The 27,529-nt window shown below is 38.1% G+C and overlaps 1 protein-coding gene across 1 annotated transcript; it reads right to left on the bottom strand.

Annotated features, from left to right (window-relative positions):
• Positions 1-27,529, bottom strand: si:ch211-79m20.1. The gene is made up of 7 exons (XM_047366919.1): positions 26,647-27,529; positions 16,087-16,189; positions 14,261-14,326; positions 13,955-14,151; positions 7,121-8,234; positions 2,087-2,225; positions 1-963 (listed from the first exon to the last, which is right to left on the bottom strand). The coding sequence occupies exons 1-6, from the start codon at positions 26,746-26,748 to the stop codon at positions 2,095-2,097; spliced, it is 1,713 nt and encodes a 570-aa protein (XP_047222875.1). The 5' UTR covers positions 26,749-27,529; the 3' UTR covers positions 1-963; positions 2,087-2,094.

Genomic DNA, 27,529 nt, shown 5'->3' with positions numbered 1-27,529 from the left:
TGAAGTTTTCCTTGAACATTTTTTATTTTTTATGAAAAATAACATTAATTACAGTTGTACAACCGAATATTATAACATTACATGTCTGTGACAGTAATTACACTTGAGAACCAAAGGACTTCATATCCTCAATGTTTTAATAAGTTAAGAAATACTATTCTTTTCTCTTTCACCAGGAAATTATTTTCTTAAAAGCATTTTTTTTACAGTGTAGCATTATACATAACTGGCTCACAACAGTCTCTAAAAGCCATGTCTTTAAGACTTGTGGATATTTATAGCATGTTATTAAAGCAGGCATTTAGTTGTTATTCCGTTTCATTTCATCAGGCAGTAGTAAAGAATGCTTACTGATATTTTCCTGTACATTTAGCTACAGTACATAGTAGTCTCTAAAGTCAGTGTAGTATGATCAGTGTATGGCTACTCCAGTGATACATTATGTTACACTCAAAGATTTCAGGGTAACAATAACTGTAATTTTTGGCACTGAGGCCAAAGCTGCAGGCAAAAGTTTCCAGTCATCATCCCAGTGTAGAAATCCAGTTCTCCTGGTCTGTTCGTTTTCATTTCAAACTCCATGTTTAGCCCCAAATCAGCAATTCAATATCAATCTTGGGTATAAGCAACTTGTTTAAAGTAGCCAGTCAATGGCTGCCCCTTATCTTGCCTTCTTTACACACAGTCCAAATAAATCCCTTTTAGTTCCATCTGTGCTTTTAAATGACACAAGTGAGGTCCAGTGTTTAGTGTGTCAAAGTCTCTCTTAGTTTAAGGAGTTCACAAGATTGCACTTATTAAATCCAGACTGGTGGATACTTTGTAGCATCTCCAAAGCTGCAAAGGTGACTTTCTGCTAAGCTGATTTTGAGGTGTTTCCGCTATTAGGAAACACCTCTTTCATCTCCATATTCCTTTGAAGACGTGTTTCATAACTTTTTTTTTATTTTGCTGCGCCAATTCCTGTTGGAAAAAGAAAAGAGGAAAATGAAAAGCAAGCCAATGTATTTTTTTCTGTCCTTTGTTTGATTCTTGTAAAAAAGACAGACCAACCAGAATTCAGAATTTTGTGGCTTGATTTTCGATCTTCAGATATTGTGAAGCTTCGTGCTGGATATACAGGTGATTTTCGTTTTTTATTTAAGAACTGTAACTACCAGGATTTAAAATACGTTTTCCACCCTTTTTGTTGTGAATCGTCAATGTTTATTCATCAGGAGCTGAGGCGACAACACTATGCTTTCAAGGAAGTGTCACTATAACACAGGGTTTCAATATTTGTTTTTTAAAGGAATGTCAAAACGATTACTGAATCAACATTTTAAACTGCCTTTACCATCTTATATTAGAGATTAGTGCAGCTAGCATTACTAAAACAGCAGTTTCCATGTGTATTCACTAGAGAAAGTAGAATCCTTCCCTTAACTTTGTGATCTCCAAAAAATGCTGCCAACACTTCCCAATCAAGCAACATTTATGTACTCTGTTTAACCTTCCTGCTATCTGTCGCAAGTCTTGCTCTATCTTTGTCTCTGGCAGCCTGAATAAGCAGCATAAATATCTTGACATGTCATAGAAAATAGTTTCCTTTTAAATAGCTTCTTGCATTGCTTTGCTTCCTTTGCCTTTATTTTTAAATGTTTCACTAATAAGGAAATAGTTTCCCTCAATAACAACTTCTGAACTGAAGCATGTTGGTGTCAGTGCGGCCCATTGGCGCTTACCAATGGTGCGTTCACTGATCAGAGAAAGATTGTATTTTTGAATTTAAGAAAAGCCACCAGCAGGGCCAATCAAACTGAAAATTGGTTGATAACAGCTTTTTTCTCAGTCCATCTCTAATTAGTTTGTCTCATCTGAGATGATGGTTTATTGCCCCTGTAAATGTTCACTAATTCTTTGCATCTGCTTCAACTTAAAACAAGGATTTCAGAACTAATTTTTCAATTGGATTAAAGAAAACAGCTTATAATGATTGTTAAATTGTTATTATTATTTGTGAACATCTTATCAAAGTATTGAGAGGATAACAAACTACAAAAACAAACATATTCTTCCATTCCTGTAGCTTTTCCCTTATCCTTACCTTCATCTCTACATGATCATAGCCCTCATAGCGGCTTTGCTGATGCGTTTGCGATGTTTTCTTTTCCTACGGCGAGGAGAGGCAGGACGGAATGGTACCTGATAAGCTGCCATCGACATGGGTGCTACAGTGGACAGTGCTGTATGTGAAAAGAGAGAATTAAATAGACAGGATAAGTCACCTTGTCTCAAAGTGCATATGTAACTGCAATTTTATTTCGTAGCAGCTTTAAATGCACTTTTTTCGTCTTTGTTTTCTTTGCTTTTTGAAATATAAATCTTCCAAAGACTTTAGTAAAGGTTTTTATATCAGCACTAAATATTATTAGTTGAGACCACACAGCCCTTCACATTTATAGGCAAACATGGTAAAGGTAGATAAAATGTCTTACTTTGTACAACGCCCTTTTACCTAATGGACACCACTTAGTCTTCTCCAATAAATTTCCATTTCAACGATCATCAGCTCTTACACCCTCTTCTCTTAAGCTCAAGCCACAGATTTTCTGTTTAATTTGAGTCAGGGAACTGGGATGACCATGGAAGAGGGTTTAATTTTTTTGGGATATGTTAAACTATTTCTATGTTTGACCTTATGTTTTACATCTTTATCTTACTAGAACAATAACCCATTTTTGGTTTGCTGTTATAGTCCACTAAAGTATTTCATCATACCATGCACTCTAGAAAGGTTCTCAGGGCCACTGGTATAGAAATGGGTGCACAGCTGCACAGATCCTCCACTATACTTAAAAGTGGAAATTATGTGCTTTTCAACATATACATTCTTTGTTTTAGGCCAAACTCAGCAGGAGAGTTTGTTACTGAATAGCTCAGTCCAGTTCCAGGTTATGTCCCTGAAGCATTTAGCAAATGTTAGATTTGAGTTGGTAGAACAAAGAAAGTTTTTTTTCTGATATAGCTCGATGTTATAACTGTTATGGAGACTTGGAGACCTAAATATGCCCCTCATTGATGCAATGCTCTGATGATAAACGTTTGAGATTTTTCTACCTCCTTTACCATCTCCCTGAATACATTAATGGCTGTTACAGATTCCTACAGTGTTTTTCCATTGTTTGAGAGAAATAGACCTCCCTGTCATGTCATATTTATACTCCATGGAAACGGAAAGTCATTGATTACTTCTCACAAGTAAAATATGAATAAAAGAAGGCTTTAGTCACATTAATAGTATAGGAATTCTTAGGTACAATACAATAATTTTTTTAATGCTGGATTTCTTCCACACTTAGTAAATGTACTCAAATTAAAGGTTTGTGTTTCCAAAACCTTTCAGTAACATTATCAATATGCAAAATATTAAGATGTATTTATTTTAGGACTTTATAAATGGTAAATGGACTGAATTTGTATAACGCTTTTCTAGTCATAGTGAGCAATCAAAGCACTTCACAGGAGAGCCACATTCACCTGTCTGCACTCACAAACGCACTCATTTATAACAGCAGATTGGTATGCAACATGGGGTGAAGTGCCTTGACCAGGGGCACATCAACATGTAGTACGAGGAAGCTGGAAACAAACCCACAACTTTCAGATTGGAGAACGTCTAATCACTGAGTTGCAGTTTTTACGCATGTTTACCAGGTGGGTCAATAAATATGTAGGGTGCTGCAAACAGGCAACAGTCAACATATACAAATGCACTTTTACGGGATGGTCCTAGTTAAAGGAAAAGGCTAGCTAGCAAAACCTGAACAACAGGTTGGTTTAAAGTAAAGTGACCTGAAGTATAAACACTGGGTTTGGAATTTTAGCAACTGTGCCGTGAAGGGACCTGAAGACCTGTTCAGACTGTGATGCAGAGTACAAAACGAGGATAAATAGTTGGACATGTTGTTATGTTGTTGTTTAATCAAGCATGTACAGGTTGCTATATCTCGCTAGATAAACTCATAGTGAGTCACTAATGTGTTATAAACTAAGATTGTAATCTGTGTTCTGACACATATAACAAACAGCGAGAATAGGGATAGTGACTCATCAATATTTTTTTCAGTTTCTCCTAAACAGTTACTGAAAACCGCATACAGTAAAATTTAACAAGCTATTCCTTGTGGTTCTGATTGGGGATGTTTTGCCATGCATTAAAAAACATGGTATAATCGTTGTATTTGGTTTTAAGATTTGTGGAACATTTTTTAACAATGCCAAGCAAAAGTGTTTGTACCCCATGAACCTTTTTACATTTTGTCACATTACAACAAATTGTATTTAATTGGGAGTTTAGGTGACAGACCAAGACAAACTAGCATAGACAGACGATGAGGCATGGTTTTCAAAACGTTTTACACACAGAAATCTGAAAAGTGGGGCGTACATTTGTATTTACCATCCTTTACTCAGATAGCACTGAATCTATAAAATAAAATAATATTCAGGGCAACCAAATGCCTTTGGAAGTCACTTTAATACCCAAGAGAAAGTTCCATTTTGTGCAGCAGTCTTATGTTATTAGGTTATAAAAAATGTTATAAAAACGTCTTAGGTTATAAAATAATATCCCAAGCTTTCAAGAAGAAACCAGTTGTTGAAAGAAAACTACAAGTAACCCATTTGTTGTAAAGTTTACCACAAGTCATTCAGGGAATGCAGAACACTTGGATCACGTTAGATCCAAGTTTGGAAGAAGGTGATCTGCCCAGATGAAACCAACATGGAAAACCCTATGCATGGTGGAAAACTAATACTGAACTTTATTGGTAAACATTTTGAGAACCTTTCTCTTCCTTTGTCTTCGCAAATATGTAGCATTTTGTGTTGATATATCACATAAAACCACAGTGAAATACATTAAAGTTTGCGTTTGCACAATGACAAAATTTGAAAATAATTCAAATGGTATCAGTACAGTGTGTTTGCCTGTTGTCATGAGAGCTGACTGATTAAAATGTTTGAATTAAAGGTGTACTGTAATATAAATGAGTTAAAATGTTATTTTGACATTACTACATTTATATAATTGCATTTTGTAATAACCAAACGCATTGGCTCCCCATACAATCGAGCTATAAAAATCATATTAATCATAAAAGCCAATCCGCTATTATCATTGTGCCATTTTTAAGAAATATTATCTAACGAGCTTTGAGAGCTTTCAAAATTTCTGTTTTCTTAAATTATTTCACAAGTGCATCGACCATTTAGCCCCTGAGCCACCAAGTAAAATAGTTGAGACAATAAACAGTAAGAGTTACCAGAAGCACCATAAATCATGAGTGTAAAATACCATACTGCAGGATGACGTTTGCACAGACAGCCTTTTGTGTTAAGAGTTGTAAGCTCTGAAACTTACTACCATCTGACTTAAAGACCTTATCTGATGTTAAAATGCTCCCTTCCAGGCTGAAGATTTGGCTAAAGACAAACCAGAAATGTGGTCATTTTTAAATATTGTGTTAAATAAGTAAACCCCAATAATGGGTAAGACTGCCGACCTGACTGCTGTCCAGAAGGCCACTATTGACACCCTCAAGCAAGAGGGTAAGACACAGAAAGAAATTTCTGAACGAATAGGCTGTTCCCAGAGTGCTGTATCAAGGCACCTCAGTGGGAAGTCTGTGGGAAGGAAAATGTGTGGCAGAAAACGCTGCACAACAAGAAGAGGTGACCGGACCCTGAGGAAGATTGTGGAGAAGGGCCGATTCCAGACCTTGGGGGACCTGCGGAAGCAGTGGACTGAGTCTGGAGTAGAAACATCCAGAGCCACCGTGCACAGGCGTGTGCAGGAAATGGGCTACGGGTGCCGCATTCCCCAGGTCAAGCCACTTTTGAAGCAGAAACAGCAGCAGAAGCGCCTGATCTGGGCTACAGAGAAGCAGCACTGGACTGTTGCTCAGTGGTCCAAAGTACTTTTTTCGGATGAAAGCAAATTCTGCATGTCATTCGGAAATCAAGGTGCCAGAGTCTGGAGGAAGACTGGGGAGAAGGAAATGCCAAAATGCCAGAAGTCCAGTGTCAAGTACCCACAGTCAGTGATGGTCTGGGGTGCCGTGTCAGCTGCTGGTGTTGGTCCACTGTGTTTTATCAAGGGCAGGGTCAATGCAGCTAGCTATCAGGAGATTTTGGAGCACTTCATGCTTCCATCTGCTGAAAAGCTTTATGGAGATGAAGATTTCATTTTTCAGCACGACCTGGCACCTGCTCACAGTGCCAAAACCACTGGTAAATGGTTTACTGACCATGGTATCACTGTGCTCAATTGGCCTGCCAACTCTCCTGACCTGAACCCCATAGAGAATCTGTGGGATATTGTGAAGAGAACGTTGAGAGACTCAAGACCCAACACTCTGGATGAGCTAAAGGCCGCTATCAAAGCATCCTGGGCCTCCATAAGACCTCAGCAGTGCCACAGGCTGATTGCCTCCATGCCACGCCGCATTGAAGCAGTCATTTCTGCAAAAGGATTCCCGACCAAGTATTGAGTGCATAACTGTACATGATTATTTGAAGGTTGACGTTTTTTGTATTAAAAACACTTTTCTTTTATTGGTCGGATGAAATATGCTAATTTTGTGAGATAGGAATTTTGGGTTTTCATGAGCTGTATGCCAAAATCATCCGTATTAAGACAATAAAAGACGTGAAATATTTCAGTTAGTGTGCGATGAATCTAAAATATATGAATGTTAAATTTTCATCATGACATTATGGAAAATAATGAACTTTATCACAATATGCTAATATTTTGAGAAGGACCTGTATTTACTGTTAAGTTCTACTTTCCATCTAATTTAAGTTAATTGTTAAAGGCCCTTCTAGGGATAGGTGTTGCGAACTAACCATGGCTATAAACATTGTAATGCAGGCATCTGACTGTTTTGAGGTAATGATCTATTTTTATTGTATTTGTCCCTATCAAATAAATGTTAAATAAAAAAAAAAAAAGATATCAGAAACAAATACACTCCACATACATAATTATGTACATTTTAACGGATATTATGACATTGCGTTTAAACTGTATGAAGCAGCCAATATCACCACATTGTCTCAGACATTTAGGAATTACCTGATTTAAACGTTGTTGGTTTTGGTCTTTGGTGAGGATGCAGGAGAGGCGTTTTTTCTGGCTCACTCTGTACCATCTCCAGTAGCTTCTGTCGTCTCTCCTCCTCTGTTAAATGGCCTCCCTCCCCACTCAATTTGGAGTCTTTTTCCTTCCCCTGATTGGCTGCCTCTGCCCGAGCCGAGTCCTCGCTAACTGCTGACCCACTTTCTTCCCTCTCAGCCCCCTTTTTTTGACCGTCTGCTTTGGTCTCTATCTGTTTGTGATGAGTTACCTCTGCATATTTTTCAGTGGTCACTGAGTCTTTTTGAAGAAAAGATATAAAAGCGGTGGGATTTTCTCCTGTCTCAGGTGCCTGGGTTATGCTGACAGGTGGAGAAGCACTGTCCGACTGGGGAGCATGAAGCTGATACTGCGTTCTCAGCTCCTGGTCCTCATCTCCTCCAGGGTTGTACTGTTGTGAGTTGTGTGGGTGTTGATGACACTGGTGCTCCTGCCTCTGGTGGTGCTTTAACAGCTGCTTTTGCTGCTGTTCATGATCAGTATGGTGCACTCCCCCACCATCTGTCTCCTCCTTCTCCTCACGGCTCCTGTCAAAGCCACTCCCATGTCCAATATAATGTGGGCTTCCCATAATAGTGTGCTCAGCCCTTGTCTCAGATGGCCAGGTACTGACTGACCCGAGCAACCCAGCCGTTGTGTGGCGCACTCCAGTCTGCACATGCGTGAGGGCTTGATGCACCCTGGGCTGCGTCCAGCGCACCAGCTGAGTGTAACTGCCCTGTTGCCATTGCCTCGCCAACGGATCATGCTTGTGCGGATGGTGGTGTTGCTGGTTGTGCTTGAGATCATCATGGCGATGGAGGTCCGCCTTGGAAGCATGAGTCTTTGGTGGAAGTGGGTGAGGGGTATGGGGTGGGAACAGAGGTAGGTGGGAAGATGCAGGAGGCTTTTGTGGTGGAGGTGGAAGAGGGTTTGGTTGAGAGACGACAGTTGAAGAGGAAGAAGATGATGTGGAGGGAGAAGATCGCTGGCACCGACAGCTTACATGATCTTCCACTGAAATGATGGCATTTTCATAGTGAGGTTTGCGGTTGATGAACTTCCTCTTAATTACCTGAGAAAAACAGATGAAGGACCAAATAACAAAAGTGTTTATTTTGGGTAAAGATGTGATGGTGCATTTAATAAAGAACATACATTGTCAGCTTTCGAAACATGCTGCATAAATACACCCAACAACTTTTTTAGTAGACCTATCAACTTAGTTGCTAGCCAACATAAATAATAATCAGCCAGCCACAAAGTAGTACATCAGTAAAGTTAGCCATCTGGACATGGTAAAGACAACTTGCCAGGTCCAACTCAAGCAGCAAAATGGGAGAAACATGATTTAACCCACTTCCTTGTTGTAATTAAAACTTTTGATGTACTGGGATTTTTACTCATAACTATCTCTGCAGTTAACAGAGAATGGTCCAAAAAAAGACAATATCTAGTAAGCGGCAGCTGCATTGATAAAAATGTCCTGTTTCTTTCAGAGGCATATGGGCAGACTGTTTTGAAAAGGCACTGTTAGACTAGGTTGAAAGGCAACAGTTACTTAAATCACCACTCCTTACAACCAAGGTATGCACAATGCATTGGACCTTGACGCTGATGGGCTACAGCAGCAAGAAAACACACCTAGCACCACTGTGATCAGCTAAGAAAGTGAGGGTATGCTTCAAACAGGTTCACCAAAATCAGACAATAACCAATCGGAAAAATGTTGCCTTGTCCAATGAGTCTCAATTTAAGCTGCAAAATTCAGATGACAAGGTTAGTTTTTGGCTTGAATATGAAAATATGCATCCATACTGCCTTGTATCAAGTGTTTAGGTTGCTAATGGTGGTGTAATTGAGTAGGGAATAGTTTCTCTGCACACTTTGGTCCTCCTAGCAATAAGTGAGCATTGTTTGACTGCCACAGCCGACCAGAGTATTGCTGCTGAATATATCAGTCCCTTTATGACCACTAAGTACCTTTCTGATGGCTACTTTTAGCATAATCACAAGACTAAAATCATCTTAAACTGGTTTATTGTGCATAACATTGATTTTACTGTACTCCAGGAGCCTCCACGGTCACTGGTGCATGAAAAGGGATATTTACAGCATCGTGATAGCAACTGCGTGATGCTATGACAACAATATGGACAAAAACTATTGTATGTTGTATGAAGCTGGCTTCCTATTATCACCATCTAATTGCAAAAGATGAAGTTGCTACCTGTCAGGACCTGTTTCTACTCCTCACATGAGAAAGAAAAAGCTGAGATTCCTGTTCTTAATGTTTCAAAACACACAACCTGTAGCTTAATTCAAACAGTCTATGCAAGCAAATTGATCATTCAATACAATAACATAAATTACAACATAGAGCTTGATCAGCCTTGTGACATCTAGCGGTTATGACATACGATGACATTTCAATACACAAATCTTTCTCGTATCGGTCTGCTAACAAAATCACGAATGAAAAAAATCTACTGTCAAAAGGTGCAGAATGATTTATAAGAATTTAATTTGAATGAAATGTTTCTATAGGAATACACATAGGTATCTTGTGACTTGTGTGAGAATATGAAGCATAATGATTCAAAAAGGAAAGCGACAATCTTAAAAATGACACTTGTTTTGTCGCAGTAAGGTTAAGTGGTTGGATTTAGGTTGGATTTGGATTGTTGCGTTAAAAGTCATTAATGTAACAATCTGACTGAGAGCATTAGGAAGCAACGTCATATTCCTTGCTTGGCAGCACAAACTTAGCCAATGCAGCGTACCCTGATTCGGATTCACTAAGGGATTCACAGGATCTTATTTCACAAGCTTCTGCTGAGATAAGCGTACATTATTGCTATGAACCCAGAATAAGGAGTTGTCTCCTTTATGTTTGAAACAATGTTGTAACTTTGTTCAGGACTCTTATATTGAAGCGAAAAAGGAAGCAGTTCTTGAGTAATGGAAAAGCACCTATCTCAGTGTTCAGTTTGATGGTGGTATTAGCTTTTAAAAAATTTTTTTAATGCATATACCGCCCCCTTTTATATCTAGTTTAAAATCTGCAAGACTAAGATCGATCAAACCTGAGCTAGATAGTTCTAAACTGAACAGATATTTATTTATATCACTGTTTGAGAAAAAAAAACAACTTAAAAAACAAACCTTAGATTTAGATAACCATCCAAAAACATAATAAATGGCAGAACCAAACTTGGACCGAATTTTTCTACACCAGTCAAAAATTCTTTAAAAGACAATTTATGATTTATTAAACCTTCACTTTATGTCTCAAAACAAACTAATGTTTTTTTATGCCCTCATAACATTATTGCATCTGGCATTTGTTTTATGGCCGAGGAAGACACTACAGCTTCACCTTGCTACACCTTTGAAGCGTCAGCATACACAATTTGATCACTGAATAAGACAGACTGCTAAAAAACTCGTTCCCATGAGCACCACAGTTATCATGTGGCTTGTTTAACATTCATGTCCGCTATTGCTACAGAATGACCACAAATGCGACTCAAATATCACAACAACAACGACATAATTACATTACTTAATTTCACACTACACTGCACTGTCTACACTGAGTGAAACTGACAGGTTGACGTACTTTCTGGTTAATTTGGCAAACTATACATTTTTAACTAACAATATGAAGGCACTCACAGGGCATTGAAATGTCATTCCCAGATGATCAGGTAATCTTGAAACTAACAAATAGGTAGTATAATATATTCTGACTCAGCAAAACATTGAATTTCATACCCTTGATACCAATACACAGACACTATTCAGAATGGGAGCACATCAAAAGCAACACACATACCTGAAAGATGTGACAGGACTTGATGTTCAACAAAATCACTTTCATTTTCTCACATTTAGACCCATGTATCACACATGTCTGCATTAGTCAATATATAAGGCAAGATAGGAAACAGTTTGACAGCAGTTTTAGTATGCCCCCAAATTGCTCTTCTTGCTAAATCTAATTTATTGTGCTCACTGTCTGCTTCATCTGATCCTAACATATATGTAGAAATTAAAAACCTCTAACCCTTCTAAACTGCACATATTGGATAGTTTTTGAAGCTTCATCCTCTGATCTACATCAATCCATGACGCTGTGACATCATACATTGGTTTTTGTGAGGACATGTGTTTCCAGACCAAGATCTTTTGCACAAACAACAATAAAACTATGTTGTTGTTTTTTTCACATCTTAGCAAGCTGCGTCTGACCAAGCAAGAGGCTTTCAGCAGTGGGGACAGGCCCTCTAAAGGCAGGCCAGGAGCAAATTTACCAATGAGATCAGGGCAGCTATAAGAAGCTAAAGCCAGTAGCTAAAAAACAGCCTCTCAGCTAAAGACCCAGCTGCAGCTTGGAATGGTTTAAGAAACCTCGCTGTCTACAAGATCCCATCCCTCCAACCTGAGCAAAATCTACATCTGGTAGACAACCATAACAGTTTCTACTGCAGGTTTAAAAATCAACCCTTCTCACCTCCCACCAACTGGTCCACATTATATGCAAATATAAAAGCTCCCCATGCACCAACTACCCTCCTCTCCCCGGATCCACTGCCTGGATTTAAGATATGTGATATAAATAGGCTTTTTTCAGCATCAGAACACCAAGAAAGCTCCATGCCTGAGAGCCTGCGCTGACCAACTGGCCGCCATCTTTACTCAGAGCTTTGACAAGTCTCTGGAACTGTCTGAGGTCGTCTCGTGCTTCAAACAATCCAGCATCATCCTGGTCCCCAAGAAACGCACTATCACAGGATTAAATGACTATACAAACCTGTCGCCCTGAGTCTGTGGTCATGAAATTCTTTGAGTGTTGACAAATCTAAAAGGACATCACAGGCTCCCTTCTAGACCCCTTCAGTTGGCTAACTGGGCAAACAGGTTAGCAGATAATGCAGTTAACTTGGGACTACACTTCATCCTGCATCACCTTGACTGCCCAGGGATGTACCCCAGGATCCTGTTTGTAGAGTTCAACTGTACATCCTGTGGCAACTCAAGAAGTTCAACCTGCCACAGGAACTGCTGGTCATCTTCTATACGACCATATTTCGATCTGTCCTGTGCACCTCAATCACTGAGTGGCTTGGCTCATCCACAAAACAGGACAGGTCCAAACTATAACAAACAATCAGGTCTGCACAGAGGATAATCAGGGCTGACCTTCCCTCTATCCAGGACTAGTCCAGGTCTAGGGTTAGGAAAAGGGCAGCTAACACCTTCTACAGACCCCACACATCCTGCGTACAATCTGTTTACCTTTAGGTCTGTGCTACACGCAATATTTGCAAAAACCAGCTGCCACAGAGACAGTTTCTTTCCTCAGGCTGCCTATATGATTAACACTTAATTGTCAGAGTGCCAGGACCGATACTGTGCATATTTTCACTAATTCTACCATGTCTTTCTCTTTTGTAAAAACACAATATATACATATTTACAAAAATATTTTTTATTCTCCTTTTATATGTCTGAAAAAAAAATTCCTCATTGAGAGCAAAGTGGGACCAAAGCCAAATTTCTTGTTTATGTGCACAAACTTGGTGAATCAAGCTGATTTTAATTCTCTGACTCTCTCGAACCCAGGTGTAGTGTATAGTCTCATATGCTGTTACATCTCTAACTTTAAGTGAACAACAAATCCTAGTATTGGTTGTGTTGGATAGGTTTTAACATTCCTATTCGTGCTTGTGTTTGAGGGATCATATGCTAAATTACATAAGGTATAAGATCATAAAAAATACTTAATGGAACAAAAATGATAACATAACTGTATATGTCCTTGACACAAATGTATTGCTCTTTCTCGTTACGTTTTATAATGGATCCCCTTGTAATCTTACAAAACATACTTCTTTTAAAACCATGTTTCACATGTAAAGAGTAAAAGCCGTGATTTCAGTTACTGTTTGTTGGGTACTAATTTAAATAGTGTAGTCAGATGTAGGGTAGTGATAACAGAAAGAAGTACAGTGTCTTAGGAAGTTGGATTGTAGAAATATGGATTGAGAATGTTCTATTTATACAAAGTTGTAGGGTCTGTATTATTGAATATTTGGTTTATAGCATGCATACTAAGTGTGTGATTTATTTTTTATCTAAACTTCATATTTTTGATTTTATGTACAGTCATATTAAATAAATTAGAATATGGGTTCCACCTAGGCTTGTTCTTTAGATTAAAAGTACTTTTTGAAATTAACATCCTTTAAGCAGGTAATAAAAATAAGTGCAATTTGCCAACATTTCTGTATTAAAAGTAGTTTTTTATTGATCTGATAATGTTAGCTGTAAGTGGAACATCATCATAATTAACAGAGGTAAAGGCTTAAAAACATCAGTCTATACATTATTGATCTAAATAATGTGTTTCACTTAGTGAATTGAGTAACTGAAATAAATAAACTTTTCAATAATATTCTAGTTTTTTGAATATTGATCTATGTTAATGTCTTTGGTCTTAGTCCTATATTTTGAGGGCAGATTTGTTTACACAAATAGTAACTTAAAAATGAAAAGCAGGAGCAAGCAAGTTTTTGTAGTAAATCATTGTATAATCTGGCAAATTTCAGAAATAACTCCATGCCGAAAACAAATGTAATTCACCAAAATGTTTTTTTTCTGCCTCTTAGAGCAGCTGAAAATGATTAGGCATTTGTAGTCAGGGAGGACATTTTCTCAGTTGTAATTTCTACAGAAGATGATATATGTTTTGTGAGATATGTATTAATGGCAGCTGGATAGATTGTGTACCTGCAGGTATCGGCTGGAGGTAACAGTGGGGACACACTGGAGGTGCTCGGTGTTGCAGCAGCCTGAACATCGCTGCACTTCCACACAAGGAGGAAACAGCATGAAGTCGGCGTTGCGACGATCCAGCATGGATCTTGTTATTTCCATCACCTCTGTTCTGACTTTACATTCTGCCTTCTGCGCTGGCTGTGCTTCCACTTTTAGGAAGAGAGGTAGAAAAGGAAAACATAGATGAGACTTATGAAAGAGAACTATAGAGATAAAATAAAACTAATACTGAGAATAGAAGAAGATATGGAAAGCTACCAAGACTTCTAATGTATCGACCATGGGTGGAGTGTGGAAGACTGTCATGCTCATCCTCTGTATCTTCTAAATAAAAGAGATCAAAAGATTAAGGCACAGTTAGGTAACCTTTATTTTTCACAATTTTGATTTGAAGCTGGGAAACTCAAAAAGACCTCTACCAGATGCAAGTCAAATATGTAAAATATCAGCAGCCTGTTGGGCAGATTTATGCCAAGCTCATTGTTCAATGCATAAAGGAAGCCATTTTTTTAACCGCTCTAAGACAATTAGGTTATTTCCTGCCACAATTTGCTGTCAAGAACTGTTGAACAAAGATATAACTTGTTAAATATTACTCATGCATGTGAATATACTCTAATTTCATACTGTTGCCCCTAAGTCCTAATTATATCCCTGGTGTAGGCTGCTTTGGCCAATGTGTGAGATGTGTCTGTTTCCAAAATGCAAATTAAGGTGTTACGTGGTTGCCTGTGAACTTTAATTAGCTGCCTGGTGTTAAAGGAACGCTTCTGTTTTGTTTACAGTGGTTGCTATGTGTTCCGTTGTTTGTCTCTAAATAAACTGTAAAATTTATTTATCTCTTCTTTTTTTATCTATTACCAACTGACTGGCTTAATTCTGTAAGTTGGCACCAGTCTGAATCCCTGGCTCTTTTAGTTATAGCATAGCACCAATTTGAAGACCATTTGTTCAGAGCTGTTAAATACACAGGATTCCAGGCAATGAAAAAAAATCAATAAAATTCAAAAGGTTTGGGTAAATCCTAAAAAAGTTAATTAGTCTGTGACAAATTGAGAGACAGACCAGTTAGCTTGTCAACATACTAAAATGGCTATATAAACATGCTAATGTAAGTGTCACATAAACAAATTACAGCTAGAGGGAAGTAAAAATATATACATAACTAATAATTTCATTACTAAATTAACAATGAACAATCACTAAAGTGTCCCGATTAGTTAGCACTATTGTGTGATAGCTACAAGTTTGACGATTTCAATCTCAGGGCCAAGGTAGGTACTTGTGCTTCCTCCTATAGTCCAAAAACATGCATGTTGGGCCTACATGGTTGTCTTGTTCATTTCTGTGGTTGGCTCTGTGATGGACTGAGTAATTTAATTCAATCATTTACTATACTTAGATCTGTGAATGCCACCAAGACATAATAATGAATATTAAGATAGTTGATTTCTAATAAAAAATATTCATAGATGCATCAGCCCCTTCTTCAAAAAGTTTATACTAGATAAAAAGATTTTGAGCGACTTCCTCTTGTCCTGTTTCTAAGCATCCTTCCCTCTGCTTGTTCTGCTCTGTGGCGGACGTAATGTCATTGTGTTATTTATGTATTATGAGATGACCAAAGTCCTGTCTATAAATATACGCATGTGTGACTTGGTTCCTCTGTGGTTTAATTTTAAAACAGTTTGCTGATATATGCATGTGAGGTGGTGTATTTGGACTCTGTTGAGGTGGGGAAAGTACATAGCGAGGGCTGAACTCTTTCTGTGACACAAATACACACATCCATAATTTAAACCTTTTGAGGGATCCAGAGCAGCAGAACAATGCAGTGACCTTGTACTGGAAGCGTTCCCCTCCTCCCTGTTTCAGCTTGCAAAATAAAAAGGTTGATGCTGCTTTCTATCAAACCTCTTCCATTCCTGACTGATTAAGCATGTTGCTTAGTATATATGCTGACATTCTCACACTACATTTCTCTCCTTTAATGGCTGTGGATACTCCCCCGTGCGTACCTCCTCCGTGTCTGTCTAATTATTGTGCGTGTGTGAGAGAGATATGTGTGCAACGGTAATTAGTACCTATTGAACTGGCCTCCTGCTTCAGCAGCAGCTTTAGGTCTTCCACTGAGGAGATGGGAGACTCCAACACCAGGTCGACCAGTGACTGAGGGAGTGGATCGCCCTGTGGAGACAGAGACATACAGTTGCAATATGGTATTAACTATTTTGGAAATATATATATAAATCTTAAAAGAGGATGCAGTTAGAACGTCCCAGTTCTGAGGTTGGATTTGACTAAATCAGTACCTCCTGACTAAAAACACCCAAGTAATAACTGCCTTCTACATCACCTTATAACCATGAGTATTAAAATGTTTCATCCTGTTTTATATTGCTTGATTTATGGGACCTAAACTACCTATACAGTACACATTCTGACATAACTATAAGTTCTACAAAGACATTTCTGCCATTCATTCAGGCTGCTAATTTTAAACAGTGAGAGCAGATAACAGGAAGGCTAAAGATATTGGAGAAAGTTGCTCTGTTTTACCATCTGTGATGGAACATGGTGGATGTAAATGTCACGAGCCTTTTGGAAATCCCAGAAATAAGGTAAAGGTTTAAATTCAAATATACACATAGAGACTGCTGTTCACACTTAATAATCCCAACCATGCTAACTGGTACAACAGGATGCTAAAGACAGTTCAAATAATCAAACTGGTTTTATTTAAAAATAAGCAATCATTTTCACTGGTCCCAAAACCATATGAAACATTCTAATTATTTTTATTTTTTGTTATTTTGATTTTGATATATAGACTTAAACAAAAATATAGACTAAACCTCTAAATATGCTACATGTTTTCTAGCACAGAACTTTATACATTTTTGCTATTCTCCTCTATATAGAGTAACAATTATAACAGGGTGACATGAGCTTGAATTGTAAATATATTTAATTTAAAAGAAACGTAATTTAAAAGAAATATGTTTAAATTGCATTTATTATGTTTACACTAAAGACAATGGAAGCAAATAATGGACTTTAGGACAAAGAAAAAGAAGCATCCTAAGAAAACGGTTTGTATTTAGTATCTCAGTTCTTGATCTCCAGTCAAAATGTGCTCCAGTTTCACTTCCTCCTTTGAAGGAAACAATGGTTGTGATTGGTGCTTGCTGCTTCTTCACTCACTCTCTCCCTGTCTGTTTACCCACAAGACCCCCTGTTTCTTCTACTGTGATACAGGAAATTAGCTTCTTTATAAGCTCGCTCTCCGTTTCTCTCTCTCTGACTGCATTAATCATTTTTTCCCATCTTCATTTGTTTTTTTTAATGAGTGTCTTCGCATAATAGTTGAGAAGTGAACAAGTTGTGGAAATGTCTGCGCATTTCAAAACCCCAATCTCTAAAATATATACTTTTTTAATTGTGTAAAAAAATAATTCATTATTCAAGAAAATAAATGGACCGTGAGATTTAATGAGGTTATAAAGATTGCCATTGCAGGATTTTATAATGGATCTAGCATGGCTGTATTTAAAGAAAGACTTGTGGTTTAATTATTGGGATCACAGGCGGATGTAAAGCAATATTTCTTGATGCATTTTGTTTTAGTTGGCTGTTAGTTGATACCATCTTAGAGAAACATTTGATGCAAGATCATTTCAAAAACATGCCAAAACAAATTAAGGGACTGCCAAGAATTTGAACTAACTGTGATACGATAACTGTGAGAAAGACGATGGATCTCATAGCTTTCGAATTTCTCTTTCCCTCAGCCTTATTCACTGAAATCCTAATTCTTCAGAGGCTCCTATTCATTAAATTGGAAATATGCTACCAAATAGGTCCTAGTGTACTGCTTGACTTTTTTTGCACTCCAGATTTACTGAGAACATGATCAACTACCACACAGATCCCATATTGAACACTGTCTTAGTCAAATTCACTATCAGTTCTTTTAAATAAACCCTAACATAAGCAATCTAGAATCACATTATTTGTGTTTCCACCAGCTGTGAAGTGAAATGATACTTCAGAAATCCTGCTTTACAGCAGTTAAATACCAGTACACAAAAAATAGGGCTGCAGCAGTATAATCAGCAGCTGGTGCTTTGGACTCCACTCTGCGTTGCATCAATCAACAGAAAATGGTTGTTAAACAAAATAAAACTGTTTCTGTTCTTCATTAGATGAAAAGGTAAACTGAAAGATGGCAATTGACTGAATAAGGAAATATGAAAATAAAACCTTTGCATCTTTAGAAATATAAAACAAAAACTACCTCTGACAAAATGTCATCAATTTGATACTATTCTTTCTTCATATGTTTTATTAGCAGTTAGACAACAGCGCACGCCAAGTTTACTTGTGCTGCGATCAATGCTAACAAAATTGTCAAACACAAAACTGCCGTAATAAATCTCATCATGCAAAGGTGCTTTTTTTACCACGCAAATTTCTTTGGAAACCGGGAGGTGTCTGGTAAAACTGAGAAGATTTTGAATGCACGTTTATTTTAGCTAATATCTGTAAAACTCAGCAAAACAAACAAACAAAAAAAAATAATCGTACAATTACTGTTAATTTTATATAAATTTCAGAAAGCCAAAGCGGATAACATCAGACTCTGGTTACAATTGAATACGACTCATTTTGCCACCATCATTCCCACTGTGCAGCTCTATTATTTTCTCAGTAGGGACTAGTTCTGCAGAGCAGAACTGCAGTCAAATTCAATAAATTAGAATATATGTTACAATGAGAATTGAGTATTTTATGAAAATAACTATTTGAGCAGTTACAAAACATACCATTCAAAAAGCCCAAATTTCTGTTTTGAAAACATATTTTTTTATTGGTCTGATAAAATATTCTAATCTTAAATGTTGGGTTTTCATTAGGCTGTAAGCAGAAAATTATGATTAACAGAAATAAAGGGTTGAAAACATCAGTTAGTGTGCAGTTCATCTATATAATGTGTTTCACTTAATGAGCTAAGTTACTAAAATTAATTAACTTTTTAACAATAAGGGTCAGTATATTTTGTGAAGCACATCTTGATTTGCTGTTTACAGCACCTTCCACAATTACTGGTATCCAAGGTAAAAATGTGTGAGAGGCCTTATATAAACAAATATATTATTGCAGTTTTAAAATCTCACAAAGATATCCCTTAGAGATTGGGTGAAGAGCTCGGCCATCCGGGAGGGGCTCGGAGTAGAGCTGCTATTCCTCCACAACGAGAAGAGGCAGTTGAGGTGGCTCGGGCATCTATACCGGATGCCTCCTGGACGCCTTCCTCGGGAGGTGTTCCAGGCACGTCCCACCGGGGAGAGGCCCAGGGGACGGCTCAGGACACGCTGTAGGGACTATGTCTCTCCGCTGGCCTGGGAACGCCTTGGGCTCCCCCAAGAGGACCTGGAGGAGGTGTCTGGGGAGAGGGAGGTCTGGGCGTCTCTGCTGAGTCTGCTGCCCCGCGACCCGGTCCCGGATAAGCGGAAGACGACAAGTACGAGTAATCTCACAAAGTACTCTAATGTGAGATTTTCTTTAACCTCCCTGTTTGTGGTGGCAAAACAAACTTCAGCCTTGTTTGTCACAGTTTCAGTTGTTATAAGCTTAAATGATGCTCTCACTTAATATGGAAAGGTTTAGATCAATAGTCCTCACAAGTCTGACACATTCTAGAGAGACTGCCAAAAATGTAAAAAAAAAAAAAGACCAGGTTAACAAATGACTGCAGCAAGAATAATTAAAAAACATCCCAGATTAAAAATCCGTGTCAGTTATACATGTCAAGTTAAATTATGGTCAACATAAAAAAATCAAGCTCATATATCCTTCTAACTTAATACACAGTTATTCCAACTTCCGGAAGACTGACATTTATATTTATTTAACCAAGAAGTTTGTTTCTGGTTGGAAATGAAACAGGCATCTTCCAAAAGATAGTAAAAAAATTTTAAAGAACTGTCAGGTTTGAAAATAAATCAGTTTTTATTTACATTTTATAGATTTAAATACATAATATGCGATTTTGAGGGTTTATCTTTAGTGATGAGGTTAAAGTCTTTGAGGTTGGAAGGCCTCCTGGCCATCACCCTAATCTTTAACTCACTCCATAGATTCTCTAAGGAATTCAAGTCAGGACGCTGGCTTGGCCACTCCATTAACAGTAGTTCCAGTCAGAAGAAACATGTTGGTAAAATAGCAAGATTACATTTAAACTAATTCTGTCAGATCTCATCCAAATCTTATCACTTCTACCAGCATTCTTCATCCAGAAAAAATAAGTTACCTATTGCTGGCTGCTTTAAAAACAGTAATTCCAAAAAAGAGCCAACCTTTTAAACGAGTCACTAACAAGAAGTGAACTCCTTAAAGACCCATAAATGCTATCTTTTGTAAATTATGTGGTGTTAACACCACTGGTGTACATAAAATTACAGATGTTTGACTGAGTTCTTTTTATGTTTTTCCATCCTTGGGGCCATTTTTCTAGGAATGATTACCAATCCTAGTAGGGCTTTGCATTTTACTCAGCTGCATTATAAATTTAGTTTCCGCCAAATGGGAAGAACAGCAAACACTCTGGTTTCATAGACAGACAACTAAAGTGACTCTATTGAAGCTCAGTAAAAGCATGATGCATACAAAAACAATAGTGATTCATGCACTATATTTAAAAACCAAAACTGTGATCTAAGTGTTGTTTTAATCAAAATTTTCGTTTTTGGTGTACCAGAGCTGCTGGCACACCAAGTACTCCATTGGATCTTCTGTAGTGTCTGACCTTGAGTGATTTGAAATTCATTTCATGTTTTCTTTTTCCCACTCCAAGCTTTCTTCTCCCTCTGCTCTCTGTCTGCTTAGTGGGCGGTGATGGCTCAGGACACCTGGATGACTTTCACGAGCCATTGGATGACCCACTTAAGCAAACACACACACACAAACACACACTCCTCTTCTCTTTTTGTCCTTTACATATAGATGCTTAACCACTGTCCACCCAATTTGCCAAGGCAGCCTTACACACAAACAAACAGACACTCACACTTACAAAGAGACACTTTTCACTCTATACTATGCCATTATTACAGTCCATGCACTTATTGCAAACATGCATACAAATTAGAGTGAAACACACAGTCAGGAAATAGTTTCTCGCATGGGCAAATAAACCACTGGTTTAAAATAAGAACATTACTGGACAAATAACAGTGATTTAAGAAGAACACCTTTTTTCTTTCTTTTTCATCCAACAGACACATTTGCACAGAAGAAATCTCCAGCCAGTTCTGTTATCAATCCTGCATGGGTGGCTAGCTGAGACTATACATCAAAAAGGCAGTCTGTTAGGATGTTGTGATGTACAAGCAGGTCATACATGTACTTGTGAAAAACACCCACTACTGAAGGCAGTGAGATTGTAAGGAATGTTAAAGGAGAAAGGTGAAGTGTAATGGAATGTAATTATGGGGCTAGCAGACGGCTAGCAACCACAAACATAGTCTAAACGTTTTCAAGAGAAGGCAAACACAAACAATAACAGAGAATCCATGTAACGGTTGAGTGGCAATCACTCAGAGATGCGATGCCACATGCCTTCTTTTTATCAAATTGGTGGCAGGTTGCCAACTTTAAGCTGCAGGAACAAAAAAGAAAAAGACCCGCTGAGCTCAGTGGGTCCTTTTTCAATCACGCACACAGCAGCAAGCAGAGCAAACAGACACCCCCTACACATGCTGCGTCCCAGCCCTGGCTGAAGAGATGAGGGTGCGGGTGATGGATGGAGGGATGACAGAAAAAAGGAGCTCAAAGGAGAACACAAATGAGATAAGAGGAGAGGAGTTGAGTTGAGAAAACAATCATGAGCTGTGACTGCATGTGTACACAAGTTAACATTCTTCTTTTTATTGCCCCTTCAAAGAAAGCTGTTACCCTTGTGCTTTCACATGCTGTACACTGAAGGGTGTTCTTCTTCAGGTGCTTTTTAGGATTTCTACAGGAGGATGAATAGCAAAATGTATTGCAAGATGATCTTTATCTTACTAAAATATCTTCCCATTTGCAAAATGAAGCAATTTGATGTGGTTGCCAAGGTTGCTAGTTATTAGTGGCCTTTTAAATCCTAAACATTCAACTATAAAACGGTGCTGCCTTACAGGGCGTTTGGTACTGACTGTCTGTCATATTGGACCAGACTTGGACACATTTCGAACCCGCTTTGACAACTGGTGATTTAAAGAAGTTTTCTTTGATCTATTCACAATCTAATGTAAGGAAATTTTGGTTATGGGATTCTAACAAATATTATTTACCAGCAGTAGGTTGCAGAATTTATTGTGGTTTGATCAGAGGCCATCATCTCTCATAATTCGTAAAAGTCTGCAATATAAATTGAAATAGGATGCAAGCTTTAAGCTTTAAAATACTGATTTTAGCCAATTCTCATTTGTCTTTAAGAACTATAATATAACACACTGGAATACTGTTGAATTTTCTTTTCTCCCTGCATGAGCGGTCATCATTTATCTGAATTAGAAACACAGGCGAATGAGAGAGCCATCTTTAGCGTCTGATATTAGCTATTAACGTTGCTAGCTTTACTAAAACCATAGTCGCTTTGTTTACTCCCTGCATAGACCCAAAAGGCTGCCAACATTTCCAAACCCATCATGTTCCATAACAACGGTTGAAAGTGCAAAAGGATAAGGATGTTTTCCTGTTTTCTGGTGAAACTTGCTCTCTCACTCACGATGAACAAAACGATAATATGTAGCTTCTTACATCTGTATTCTTTCTTTGAGCTCAATTTTAAACACCTCGGTGATCTATAAAAATTTATAAAAATTACCTATTTACCAAAAAATAAAATTGTCAAAGTATGGCTATGAAATGGCAGTAAATTGGGATGAATTGGCAACAACAGGATAAGAAATTGTTGCACAAATTGCTGACACTGAGCTATTTGACTTTTTTCAGAGCTGCTCAATATATCACTGCAATATTACCGTATCCAATCGTTTAATTGCAAAGGACTACATGGAAGCAATTTTTAGTAGGATATTATATTTTAATTGAGATGCATTCTTTAACACCACTTTAACAACTATGACTTAATGAATTAGCTCAGTAGTCTTCTCACTGTGTATAAGTCAAGTTATTCTGTAAAAAAAGTTATTATAATCAGAAAACATCATAAATACCACATTTTTCAGACCAGTTACTGTGATGAAATTTGCATACATACTGCACACACTTGAGGCTACTTCAAAGTAAAAGCCTTCTAGCTATTTGGAGTCTAACTGAAAACATGGAGTCGCTTTAATATATGTTGCAATAATCTTTGATTTATCCAAAGCTGTATCTTCTGTCCAAAATCCAAAAAAACTCAACACATCTTCTCACTAAGACTTTGATAAAGGTTTGTAGGATTTGTAAAATTAGTGACCATCCACACGTTCACTATATTCTTCATTTAACAACCCTTTTATAAATTCAAATAGTCCCTTTTATACAGACAAGATTTTCTCTGAAATCACACCATACGAGGCTTAACAAATAAATGCTCTTATGAGCCACTGCACATTTCTATCTGATGTTTGCAGGCCTAACCCCTAACACACACAGACAAAAACACAAGCACATATGTCACACTAGCATGTTCACATCTATGCTCGAACATGCATCCAGATGTGAGCACACATAGAAATAAACACACAGAGCATAAACTCCATGAAATCCCTGGCAGATTAGTTGCTGTTCTTATGTAAAATGGATCAAGCGAACAGGCGGCAGCCAGCTTGTGTGCAGAGACAATTGTCACAAAACAACCTGTTTAAGAGTCACCAATGAGTAGTTGTTATCTTCAGCAGAACATGATGAGGAACACCTGAGGTCTAACCTGACGTGTCAGCATGTTTGTGGGTGTAACTCCACCACTATTAAAATAGATTTAAAAATGAAACATAATAATTCCTCGCACAAGTGTAGACATGCTTTGCTTGTGTTCAACAAAATATTGTATAAGCAGCAATGTGTTACTAGATTATGCACAGGAGCAGAGAGTTAATGCTCTCTGGCTCATGAATGACAATACATTTTCAGGTACATTTTAGACTGACATTAAAGAAGTTGTGCTGTAAAACTGCTGAGTAATCAGTGCATATGGAGTCTGTTCAAGAAGTGGATATAGCTGAACTAAAACAAGGTTGTCTCCCTTTTTGCCATAACACATGCATCACATTGACTATGCTAATGTTTTACTGCCTTATTTAAAATGATTTTTTTGTTCCATTTATATGTATAAACGCACCAATCAATCAACCGATTTGTCCTTGATCAGCCCTGATTAGTAAATTGGCTTGCCAAATACTGAAAAATCAGGTTATTTTTCTTATTTATAACATGCATCAAAATTAACTCCCACTATTTTTGTTGCATGAATGCATCAACCAACAACATGTACTTATATACACTTATTTTAAATTAAATAAAAACTGTAAGGTTAGGGGCATAGGCTTTGATTCATACATAGAAAAAAATCTTTGAATTTCTTAATTTTCTATTTGATTCAAAACTACCTCTTTGTCTCCTTTATGTATCATAGACCCTGGGAAAAGAAACTGGAATTGGTAAAAAATTGGAACCGGCATCTGATCAGTCCATCTCTATCTGTAAGCACTTCTGGATGTATTTGGAGGGCAGATTTTGGCAGATTATCCACACAGAAGAGGAGATCTGGACAAGTAAAATCATTGTGGACCATGTAAAGTGCTTAAGCAACATCAATAATCACTACATGTTAAATGACTATAACTTTCCTTGTATACAGGTCAACATGAAACCTAATTTTGTCAGCTAATGATAAATGAGTTGTTGTAGATGTGTAGTTTTTTGCTTTTGCACTTATAGTTTTGTCTTGGATGGAGGTCTGAAAAAAAGTGAGCGCACAAAATGTCCTAAAGGAACCCATTCTGATAAAACTTATTTCAGGGATGAGAACCAGTTTACACTTGTAATGAGGAAGTAGATTCTTCAGCTCCAGCATCATTGTTTTAACTCTGTTGGATGGAGGCATGATATAATCTCACCATTTTTCTCCATCTTTCAATGACAAAGTGACTCCTCCCTGCATATGATCAGATCCTCTCAGTTCCAAAGGGAAAACCTTACTGGACATTATTTCCTGTTTTAGTAGTTACCCAGCCAATGTAAAGTGGGCCCCATATGGATTTTGCCCGGGCTGGATGGGTACAACCAAATAAGTCATGCATTAGTTGAAAATAATAAGAAGAAATCAAATTAGGCCATACTTCGATGGTCCATATAGGGTTTTACATTTTATCCAGAGTGGTACAAAATCAATCGTGTATAGACATATACTGTATATACATATAAACACACACACACACACACACATACATATCAGTGACATGCAGTCAGGGGAGACAGGTGAGGCACTGCAATGGGCATGCAAGCAGTTGACGCATGCTGTCTCTTTTTATATCATGCTGGCTTACACGTGTACTAAATATGCCGAGGTTCCACAGTTTGTCTAATATATTTAATGAATGTGTGACACGTTTAATCTTTCTTATGAACCATAAATGCTCATTGAAAATGGACAGGGTGACGCAAAAAGTACCGTGCCGCACTGTAGGGGGGCAGTGCTGAGCACCATAGCACAGACAGCTACCAGCATGGAGTGGTTCACCTGAAAAGAGTGTGGAGTACACGGATTTGACTTGGCATTGAATGGACAGCACAGACTAAACATTAGTGTCCACAAGGCAAAGGTGGGGAAGAACCGGGAGACTTAATTAAACTTGCTTCCATGGACTTCATATACAATTTTCAATTTCAATAAAATATAGGCATACATACATCATATATAAAACATTATTTTGTTTTTCATGCTATCGTATTGTTGAACAGTATGCAATTGATTAAAGCATAATTAAATGTTTCAATAAAAGTCAAAATTTGTATATAAGCCTCTAGTCATATGGGCATTAAGATCAGTTAGAGACCAACTGGCCAAATATAGTATTTATATGCAGAGCATGAATGCATGGAACTTATAAAGTGGAATCCATATGGGTTTCACATTTTGGTGTTCCTTGACCCTTTACAGGCAATCAACATTATGTGACTCTCTGACAGTCCCTCCTGGGGCCCATTATTCTTCCCATTTCCAACCCATATGGGTCCCTTTATATGGCTGGGTGCTTATCTTATAAATTGCAAAGGCAAATAATATAGGAATATGAAAGCCTCTAATGAGCTCCTTGTCTCACATTCAATGCAGTCTCTGTGATATATTTGAGTCTAAATGTAAAAATATCAGACGCTCAAAACAAAAATGAAACATTCCTAAGCTACGCCTTTTTAAAAGAATTTTGTGTAAAATTTACCCAAACTCTCAACCATTATGTTTAATATTTGACATATTTTTGCCCAGAAATAAACTGTTTAAGAAAAACAAAACTGTATCCCACTGTATCACAATCACCTATTTCCATCATTAACACATTGAACTTTAAATTTAGAGTATCTATGTGGTCTTCCATGCTTTGGTTAGGTGTACCCTCGCCGATTAGAGGTCATATGTTTAGCGGTCTTACCTCAGCGTTCCCGAACCTCAGACGGGCCGATAAGAGCACAGCCAGCAGCAGAGGCTGCAGGACCCAGGACTTCATGTTTCCGCCCAGCCTGAGGAGCCGCATGGGTCCGGCTGGGCATTTAGCACCCCGAGGTCCAATCCCGCAGCCGAACCGAGCCTCGCCCCGGATTCGTGTGCTGTGGCCGCTTGCGCAAAGCAGGCACTGTTAAATATCTCCAAACCAAACGTGTCACTGGCCTCAATGAGCGCGGCTTGTCCAAATGTTTGCTCACGGTGACTCACACGCAGGTTAGACGTCTGGAATGACTCTATCCATACCGTTGTTCTGAAAACTCAGTCCGTCAGTGGGACCAGTGCGCAGGTGTAGCTATCATACAATGCACAGTCTCTGCTGTTCCCACAATATCCAAGTTCAGTTCAACAGAGATTGCTCCAACAAACCAGTCCAAGTATGGATCTGAAAGCATTCGTCAACATGTGACAAAGTGTTTAATGCGTCCACTCTATATGCAAAGTTCCAGCCAGAAAAATGACCTCTTTTAAGCTCCCGTTCCTTAATTGCATTTTAGCGTGAGAAACTTGCAGATTTCTGAACACAAGTGGAATCTCTCATTCCTCAAGGTCTGCGCGTAAAACGCTGGTTCACCTTGGAAAGGCGCTTGGTGCGTAATTCTTGTTCAGCAATATGTCACACAACTCTAATCTCACCGCGATCCATTTAACTGTATAAAAACGTGTTTAATCGAAGCGTTTTCCTCCCTGCATGTTCGATCCCACGAGTATTAGTGCGTCCCCGTGTCTCTTTCCTTCCGTGGGTACGTTGGATCAGGTTGCTCTCGCCCCGCGCTCCTCTTCTCTCTGGTTGCCTCCAGAGCAGTGAGCGG

Source organism: Girardinichthys multiradiatus, chromosome 5 (assembly GCF_021462225.1).
Source record: "Girardinichthys multiradiatus isolate DD_20200921_A chromosome 5, DD_fGirMul_XY1, whole genome shotgun sequence".
Lineage (NCBI taxonomy): Eukaryota > Metazoa > Chordata > Actinopteri > Cyprinodontiformes > Goodeidae > Girardinichthys > Girardinichthys multiradiatus.
Note: the sequence above shows the minus strand (reverse complement) of the source record. Positions and strands in the feature narration are given on the sequence as shown.